The sequence below is a fragment of the Puma concolor genome, chromosome A2, assembly GCF_028749965.1.
Source record: "Puma concolor isolate L17-30 chromosome A2, mPumCon1.1.hap2, whole genome shotgun sequence".
NCBI lineage: Eukaryota > Metazoa > Chordata > Mammalia > Carnivora > Felidae > Puma > Puma concolor.
Window position 1 is genome coordinate 166,350,549 of NC_141668.1, and position 9,644 is coordinate 166,360,192.

The following is a 9,644-nucleotide window of genomic DNA, read 5'->3' on the forward strand; positions in this document are numbered from 1 at the left end:
TCATCAACAGGGAAAGCCCAGTGCCCCTCTCCCCACCCCACCGGCCATCCCAGCTGCCCAGTGGGCACATCCTGGGACGGAGGTGGGGAGACCAGGTCTCTGCTGAGCTGGTGAGGAACAGAAGGCTGGACTGCTCTGGGGGTGGGGGAGACCAGAGCAGGCCTGTGACCTCCCCTGTGCCCATCCGGTGGGTGTGGCTCAGGGCCTTGGGATTCTTCCTCCCTTGTCCACCTCCCTCTGAAGGTAGGGGTGGGAGGCAAGGTCTCAAATGCCTCCCTGGGGTGGGGATAAGACCTGAGTGTTCCAGGAAAACCTCTAGGAGGGGGCTGCCCCAGCCCCGTCCGCCACCTGCCTGTCCTGTGAGCAGGACTGCTTTTTATATGGCCTCTTTGGGGGGACCCCACGCTGTGAACCCCCCTACTCCCCGCATGCATAGGTAGACAGTCCCACAGGCAAGGCCTGGGGCAGCAGGGGAGGGGTGGACGCAGCTGGGTCTCACCTGTCCTGGGACAGGGGCAGGAGGGCCACCTCTGTGACCCCTGTCGCCCCTCCCCAGCCCCAGATGGCCTTCCTCGCTGCCCAGTGTGGCCTCACGCTGCAACAGACCCGGCGCTGGTTCCGGAGACGCCGGAACCAAGACCGGCCCTGCCTGAGCAAGAAGTTCTGTGAGGCCAGGTAAGCCCGGGGTGGGGCTGCGGGGGGAGGGGGGGCTGGGGTGCCCGCGAGGGGTCTGCTCCCCTGGCGGCTGCCTCATGGGCTCCCTCGCCATCTGCAGCTGGAGGTTTGTCTTCTACCTGTGCTCCTTCTTCGGTGGCCTCTCCGTCCTCTACCACGTGAGTGCACCTGCCCGTTTCCCTGCCCCCCACCCCCATCGATCCCACAAGCACTTGCTGTGTCCAGGGCCTGGACTGGGGGCCGTGGAGGGGTTCGGGCAGAGGAGGGAAGTGCGCAAAGGCACAGAGAAGGGGAGAGGGCTGGGAGGGGTCCTGGCAGATCACTCAGGTGTCTGCTAAGGACATGCTGTGCACGGGGAGCCGGGGGTGTGCAGCCGACAACCCTTGGTCTAGAGTGAGAGCAGCCCAGGGGAGGGCGCACCTGGGGAGTAGAGGGCTGGGCTCTGACCTTTGGGCAGCTTCAGACTCCCGGGTCCCTGCAGGAGTCATGGCTGTGGACACCGGTGATGTGCTGGGACAATTACCCAGATCAGGTGAGTGGTGGGCGGGGCTCCCAGGCCGGTGGGAGGGCGGGGATGGTCAGAGCCCCTGTAGCCACAGGGGGGGGAGCCAAACCTGGACATCACACGACACCCCTGAGGGCCACAGTATTTCTGCCTCCCCTGTGGAGTGGGTAGGGGCCAGAAGCCAGGAACCCTGGAGCAGGAGCCACCACAGACCCCCTGCCCTTGACCGCCCCCACCTTCCCCAGTCATTTGGATCCAGAGGTCCTGGTTTTGAGCGAACAGGGAGGCCCCTGCCCCATGGGAGCCTCGACTCCCCACGGCTAACCTTGCCCCGCCCCGCCGCAGCCCCTGAAACCGGGCCTGTACTATTGGTACCTCCTGGAGCTGAGTTTCTACATCTCACTGCTGATCACGCTGCACTTGGATGTCAAGCGCAAGGTGAGGCCCAGAATCTGACTGGGCAGTGATGCCCTGGGGGAGTTGTGACCCAGTCTCCAACCGGAGGGATGGCCTCACCCCACACCCGGAAACCCCCTGGTGGCCTCAGGCCGGAGGCCCAGAGTCCACGAGGTACAGATGCTCCCAGCCCGGTGGGGGGGGGGGGCCCTGCCACCCAACCTCCTCCCTGCTGTGACCCACCATCTCCCGCAGGATTTCAAGGAGCAGGTGGCACACCACTTCGTGACCATCACCCTGATCGTCTTCTCCTACAGCGCAAACCTGCTGCGCATCGGCTCTCTGGTGCTGCTGCTGCACGACGCCTCGGACTACCTCCTGGAGGTGGGCCTGGCCCCACCCCGCCCTCGCCCCGCCTCGCTCCGCCCTCTCCCCGCCTTCCTGGGAGATGAGGCCACGCCCCATGAGGCCACGTCCCCTCCTGGCTTCCTGGGACCTGAAGCTCCTCACGCTCCCAGAAACACACACTTTACCTTTCTTTTTACATTTTTTTTTATTAAAAAAAAATTTTTTTTAATGTTTATTTTTGAGACAGAATGCGAGTGGGTTAGGGGCAGAGAGGGAGGGAGACACAGAATCCAGAGCAGGCTCCAGGCTCTGAGCTGTCAGCACAAAGTCTGGAGCTGTGAGATCATGACCTGAGCCAAAGTCGGATGCATAACCGACTGAGCCACCCAGGCGCCCCAATTTTTTTTTTTTTATTTTTAAATTTACATCCAAGTTAGTTAGCATATGGTGCAACAGTAATTTCAGGAGTAGATTCCTTAGTACCCATTTAGCCTGTGCCCCTCCCACAACCCCTCCAGTAACACTCTGTTTGTTCTCCATATTTAAGAGTCTCTTACCTTTTGTCCCCCTCCGTGTTTTTATATTATTTTTGCTTCCCTTCCCTTGTGTTCATCTGTTCTGTGTCTTAAAGTCCTCATATGAGTGAGGTCCTATATTTGTCTTTCTCTAATTTCGCTTAGCATAATACCCTCTAGTTCCATCCATGTAGTTGCAAATGGCAAGATTTCATTCTCTTTGATTGCCGAGTAATACTCCATTGTATATATATGCCTCATCTTCTCTATCCATTCATCTGTCAATGGACATATGGGCTCTTTCCATACTTTGGCAATTGTTGATAGCGCTGTTGTAAACATTGGGTTGCATGTGCCCCTTCAAAACAGCACTACTGTATCCATTGGATAAATAGTGCAATTGCTGGGTCATAAGGTAGTTCTATTTTTAATTTTTTGAGGAACCTCCAGACTGTTTTCCAGAGTGGCCGCACCAGCTTGCGTTCCCACCAACAATGCAAAAGAGATCTCTCTTTCCGCATCCTCTCAACATCTGTTGTTGCCTGAGTTGTTCATGTTAGCCATTCTGATGGGTGTGAGGTGGTATCTCCTTGTGGTTTTGATTTGTATTTCCCTGATGACGAGTGATGTTGAGCATTTTTTCATGTGTTGGTTGGCCGTCTGGATGTCTTCTTTGGGGAAGTGTCTATTCATGTCTTTTGCCCATTTCTTCACTGGATTATTTGTTTTCGAGGTGTTGAGTTTGGTAAGTTCTTTATAGATTTTGGATCTAACTCTTTATCTGATATGTCGTTTGCAAATATCTTCTCCCATTCTGTCGGTTGCCTTTTAGTTTTGCTGATTGTTTCCTTCACTGTGCAGAAGCTTGTTATTTTGATGAGGTCCCAGTAGTTCATTTTTGCTTTTGTTTCCCTTGCCTCCGGAGACATGTTGACTAAGAAGTTGCTGTGGCTGAGGCCAAAGATATTTTTGCCTGCTTTCTCCTTGAGAATTTTGATGGCTTCCTGTCTTAGATTGAGGTCTTTCATCCATCTTGAGTTTATTTTTGGATATGGTGTAAGAAAGTGGTCCAGGTTCATTTTTCTGCATGCTGTTGTCCAGTTTTCCCATCACCACTTGCTGAAGAGACTGTCTTTATTCCGTTGGATATTCTTTCCTGCTTTGTCAAAGGCTAGTTGGCCATACGTTTGTGGGTCCATTTCTGGGTTCTCTGTTCTGTCCCATGGATCTGAGTGTCTGTTTTTGTGCCAGTACCATACTGTGTTGATGATTACAGCTTTATAATACATCTTGAAGTCTGGGATTGTGGTGCCTCCAGCTTTGGTTTTCTTTTTCTGGATTGCTTTGGCTATTCGGGGTCTTTTCTGGTTCCATACACATTTTAGGATTGTCCTAGCTCTGAAGAATGCTGGTGTTATTTTGATAGGTATTGCATTGAGTAATGTAGATTGCTTTGGGTAGTATTGACATTTTAACAATATTTGTTCTTCCTATCCAGGAGCATGGAATATTTTTCCATTTTTTTGTGTCGTCTTCAATTTCTTTCATAACCTTTCTATAGTTTTCAGTGTGTAGCTTTTTCACCTCTTTGGTTAGATTTATTCCTGGGTATTTTACGGTTTTTGTGCAATGGTAAATGGGATCAATTCCTTGATTTCTCTGTTGCTTCATTATTGGTGTATAGGAATGCAACCGATTTCTGTGCATTGATTTTATATCCTGTGACTTTGCTGAACTCATGGATCAGTTCTAGCAGTTTTTTGGTGGAATCTTTTGGGTTTTCCATATAGAGTATCACGTCATCTGCAAAGAGTGAAAGTTTAACCTCCTCCTGGCCAATTTGAATGCCTTTTATTTCTTTGTGTTGTCTGATTGCTGAGGCTAAGACTTCCAATACTATGTTGAATAACAGTGGTGAGATTGGACATCCCTGTCTTGTTCCTGACCTTAGCGGGGAAGCTCTCAGTTTCTCCCCATTGAGGAGGAGATTAGCGTTGGGTCTTTCATATCTGGCTTTTATGATCTCGAGGTATGATCCTTCTATCCCCACCTTCTTGAGGGTTTTTATGAAGAAAGATGCTGTATTTTGTCAAATTCTTTCTCTGCATCTATTGAGAGGGTCATGTGGTTCTTGCACTTTCTTTTATTGATGTGATGAATCACATTGATTGTTTTGTGGATATTGAACCAGCCCTGCATCCCAGGTATAATTACTGCTTGGCCGTGGTGAATAATTCTTTGAATGTATTGTTGGATCCGGTTGGCCAGTATCTTGTTGAGGATTTTTGCATCCATGTTCATCAGGGAAACTGGTCTATAGTTCTCCTTTTTAGTGGGGTCTTTGTCTGGTTTTGGAATCAAGGTAATGCTGGCTTCACAGAAAGAGTTTGGAAAGTTCTCCTTCCATTTTTATTTTTTGGAACAGCTTCAAGAGAATAGGTGTTAACTCTTCCTTAAATGTTTGGTAGAATTCCTCTGGAAAGCCATCTGGCCCTGGACTCTGTTTTTTGGGGAGATTTTTTATTACAAATTCGATTTCCTTACTGGCTATGGGTCTGTTCAAATTTTCTATTTCTTCCTGTTTCCGTTTTGGTAGTGTATATGTTTCTAGGAATTTCCCCATTTCTTCCAGATTGCCCATTTTATTGGCGTATAATTGCTCATAATATTCTCTTATTGTTTTTATTTCTGCTGTGTTGGTTGTGCTCTCTCCTCTTTCATTCTTGATTTTATTTATTTGGGTCCTTTCCTTTTTGATCAAACTGGCTAGGGGTTTATCAGTTTTGTTAATTCTTTCAAAGAACCAGCTCCTAGTTTCATTGATCTGTTCTAATGTTTGTTTGTTTTTTGTTTTGATAGCATTGATTGCTGCTCTAACCTTTATTATTTCCTGTCTTCTGCTGGTTTGGGGTTTTATTTGCTGTTCTTTTTCCAGCTCTTTAAGGTGTTAAGGTTAGCTTGTGTATCTGAGACCTTCCTTCCCTCTTTAGGAAGGCCTGGATTTCTATATACTTCCCTCTTATGACCGCCTTTGCTGCGTCCCAGAGGTTTTGGGCTGGTTCTGGGCATTTTCATTGGCTTCCATGTTTTTAAGTTCCTCTTTAACTTTTTGGTTAGCCCATTCATTCTGTAGTAGGATGGTCTTTAATCTCCAAGTATTTGTTATCTTTCCACATTTTCTCTTGTGGTTGATTTTGAGTTTCATACCATTGTGGTCTGAAAATATGCACGGCATGATCTCAATCTTTTTGTACTTGTTGAGGGCTGATTTGTGTCCCAGTATGTGATCTATTCTGGAGAACGTTCCATGTGCACTGGAGAAGAATGTATATTCTGCTGCTTTAGGATGAAACGTTCTGAGTATATCTGTTAAGTCCCTCTGGTCCAGTGTGTCATTCAAAGCCTTTGTTTCCTTGTTGTTGGTTTTTTGATTAAATGATCTGTCCATTGCTGTAAGTGGGGTGTTGAAGCCCCCCACTATTATGGAATTATTATCAATGAGTTTTATGTTTGTGATTAATTGATTTATATATCTGGGTGTTCCACATTTGGCACATAAATGTCTACAATTGTTATGTATTCTTGGTGGATAGACCCCTTAATTATGATATAATGCCCTTCTTCATCTTTTGTTACAGTCTTTAAAGTCTAGATTTTCTAAGTATGGCTACTCCGGCTTTCTTTTGGTGACCGTTAGCATGATAGATGGTTCTCCGTCCCCTTACTTTCAATCTGAAGGTGTCTTTAGGTCTAAAGTGGGTCTCTTGTAAATAGCATATAGATGGATCTTGTTTTCTTATCCATTCTGTTACCCTCTGTCTTGTGATTGGATCATTGAGTCCATTGTCGTTTAGAGTGAGTACTGAAAGATATGAATCTGTTGCCATCGTGTTGCCTGTAGAGTTAGTCTTTGTTGCTTTTGGTCCTTTTTTTTTTTTTTCTCTCGTCTTTTCTCCCCTCAGGGGCCCCCTTAAAATTTCTTGCAGGGCTAGTTTAGTGGTTGCAAACTCCCTTAGTTTTTGTTTGTCTGGGAAACTCTCTGTCTCCTCCTATTTTTGAATGACAGCCTTTCTGGATAAAGGATTCTTGGCTGCACCCACTTTAGCTTTCTAGACGGCTCCTGGAGAGGAGGCCCCGCCCTTTCCCCTCCCCACCTACTTCCCCTGTGCCCACCATTGTGGTGGCACCAATGTGCCCACCCTGTGCCTGAGTCCGATTCTCTCCGTTGCCCCCCTCCCAGGCCTGTAAGATATTCAATTACACGCGTTGGCGGAAAGCATGCGATACCCTCTTCATCATCTTCTCCTTGGTCTTCTTCTACACTCGCCTTGTGCTCTTCCCTACGCAGTGAGTCTGCCCTCGTGCCGGTTGAGGAGAGGGGAGTGCCTGAGATCCAGGCCTGCCTCACCCTCGGTTCCCTCACCCAGGGAGCTGGGGGTGTTGGCCTGGAGGCTTTCAGGGGAGGGCCAGGAACAGTGTCCCTGGGACTGGACACAGCATATGCAAAGGCCCAGTGGCAGGAGAGACAGAAAACTGGGCGTGGTCATTCTCCCATGTGCCCAGAACATGGAGTAGGGGGCAGGGTTGGGCACCTGCTCACTAAAGTCTTTCCCCAGTCTATTTGCTGAGCCTCTCCTGACAGAGGGAACAACATGAAGATCTCTGCTCACGTGGAGCTGACACTGGGGGTGGGCAGGGGAATAGAAGAAATAAAGCAAACAGGTAAAATGTAAAGCCTGAGGGAGTGATGTGCTAAAGAGAAAATGAGGTCAGGAAGGCACAGGAAGTGTATAGGTAGCTGGTCACTGACGAGATTCGGAGAGACTGGAGGGAGAGAAGCACACTGATCGTAGGGGAAGAGTGGCCCAGGCACGGCATGTGCAAAGGCCCTAGGGCAGGACCAGGCCTGGTGTGTTGGAGGTACAGCGAGGAGACCCGTGTGGCTGGAGCTGAGTGAACAAGGGAGGAGGGGACAGGGCAGGTGGCAAAGGATCTTGGGGGTCACAGGGAGGACTTGGGCTTTTACCCCAATGAGCAGAGAGCCCTGGAGGGCTGCGGGTGGGAGAGGGACAGACCTGACTCAGGCTCACAGGCGCCCCCTGGCAGCTGCTGGGGACCGGCCGGTGGGAGACCTGAGCAGGAGCTGGGGGGCGCCTGGAGGGTGCGGTGCAGGTGACAGAGGTGGGTGGGCCCGGGGTCCCCCGAGGGCCATAAAATGGGAATGAGCTCAGAGCTGTTGCTTGAGGAGCAGGAGCCGAGCTTTGGGTGGGCCGGTTCCAGGGACCTGTGGGGTCCCCGGAAGTGTCCTGGAGGAGGCAGCGGGTGCACCAACCTGGGGCTCCAGAGAGAGAGCTCCCCGTCCGGAGTTTGCAGCTCGTGGGCCTGAATGGCCGGCGGGCAAGCTGTGCGTTCTCACAGCTTAACACAACCGGGCGAGAAGGGGCACTTAAATGCCCGGAGGGCCTAGGTATCACTCGGGGGGGGCAGTGGGGAGCCACGGAAGGTTCTGGAGCCAAGAAGGTCGCCCGAGACCGAGCGGTCCCCAGGGCCGGGGGGGACGGGGGTGGTGCCCGGTGCCTGGTGAAGCCCCGGGGGCAGCGGGGAGCCACGGAAGGTTCTGGAGCCAAGAAGGTCGCCCGAGACCGAGCGGTCCCCACGGTCCCCAGGGCCGGGGGGACGGGGGTGGTGCCCGGTGAAGCCCCACCTCTCCCCCCTCCTCACCTGCCGCAGGATCCTCTACACCACATACTACGAGTCCATTGCCAGCTCGGGCCCCTTCTTCGGCTACTACTTCTTCAACGGCCTTCTCATGATGCTGCAGCTGCTGCACGTGTTCTGGTCCTGCCTCATCCTCCGCATGATCTACAGCTTTACGAAGAAAGGCCAGGTAGGGCCGGGCAGGGGGGCGGCTCGCGGGCGCCTCCCCGGAGCCCCGCCCTCACGCCCCGCCCCGCCCCGCCCCTCCTCCCCCCAGATGGAGAAGGACGTCCGCAGCGACGTGGAGGAGGCCGACTCGAGCGATGGGGACGTGGCCCAGGAGTCCCTGCCGCTGAAGAACGGGGCGGCCCCCACCGACGGACCTCGGAGCCGGGCGGCCGGGCGTCTGGCCAACGGGCACGCGCCAGCCACATAGCCAGCCGAAGACCGGCCTCGCGGGCCTGCTCCCGGGGCCCTGTGGCTTGGATTTGTGGGGCGGCAGGACTGGAGGCCCCGGGGCGGCTCTGGAGACAGGGAGGGACCTCCCGCAGGGGCAGGGGCAGGGCTGATGATCTGTCTCCAGCCCCCTCTTTCTGCCCACCCTTCCCTTCCCTTCCCTTCCCTTGGGCAACTGGACAGAGCTGGGGAGGGCGGGCGGTAGCCCGCCGGAGCCACCTCCAGGCTGAAAGGGGTCCAATAAAACTTGAACGGAGCCAAGTTCTCTGAGCGCGCTTGTGTCCGTGTTCTAGTTCCTCATCCATTCCCGGAGGCCCCAAGGGGACTCTAATTACAGACCGTACCGATGAGACCCTCTCGGCCACCCCAAGACACACGCCCACCCCCAGGGGACTCCGCAAGCAGCGCAGGGAGACACCCCCCCCCCCCCCAGGCGACTCAATCCCTGGCACCCAGCCCTGTAGGTAAGCCATCACCTTCCAGCACCAAGCAGCCTTCGGCCAACTCCACCCCCAGCTTACAGGTGGGAAGATACGAGGCCCACACAAGTCAGAGGCGGGGCAGAGGGCAGGCTCGTTTGGGTCTCCACAGCCCCTGCTCAACACTGGCAGGCTCCCTGGAGACGGTGAGATAGGGCCCAGGGGGAGAGTTCCCGTGGGACAAGCCAAGGGAGTGTCCATCCACAGCTCTAGAAATGCTGGCCACAAGGCCGCAGGCAGGCCCAGAGGGGCTGCCTCCAGGGGCGTGGAGGGCGGGGAGGCGGAGGGCTGGCAGGGTTGGAGGCCGCAGGATGGGCAAACCAGGCCCTCCGACGGGTGGGGGAAGGGGTACAGATCTGGTCAAGCTGCTCAGCACAGGGGAGGAGGGAGGCGCTGCTGTGTCTCCGCTAGGAGACTCTCCCCTCTCCCCTCCCCCCTGCCCCCAGAGGGACCGGAAGGGCCAGGAGCACAGAGGAGCAGCCGTCCAGGAGGAGGGAGAAGCAGCGGGGTGAGCGAGTCGGGGGGAATGGGAAGACGGGAAGATCTGGAGAGGAGAGGGAGGCAAGAACAAGT

General features: G+C 53.2%; 1 protein-coding gene across 4 annotated transcripts in view; it reads left to right on the forward strand.

Annotated features, from left to right (window-relative positions):
• Positions 1-8,853, forward strand: part of CERS4 (ceramide synthase 4) — a 35,693-nt gene extending 26,840 nt beyond the window's left edge. For all 4 annotated transcript variants that reach the window (XM_086699238.1, XM_086699239.1, XM_086699242.1 and 1 more), the window contains 8 exons: positions 557-675; positions 776-833; positions 1,157-1,207; positions 1,526-1,618; positions 1,832-1,960; positions 6,680-6,786; positions 8,170-8,326; positions 8,414-8,853. In XM_086699238.1, coding sequence (XP_086555364.1) covers positions 557-675; positions 776-833; positions 1,157-1,207; positions 1,526-1,618; positions 1,832-1,960; positions 6,680-6,786; positions 8,170-8,326; positions 8,414-8,572 — 873 coding nt within the window. In that variant the 3' untranslated portion in view covers positions 8,573-8,853. The remainder of the gene's footprint in view (positions 1-556; positions 676-775; positions 834-1,156; positions 1,208-1,525; positions 1,619-1,831; positions 1,961-6,679; positions 6,787-8,169; positions 8,327-8,413) is intronic.
• The last annotated feature ends 791 nt before the right edge of the window (positions 8,854-9,644 follow it).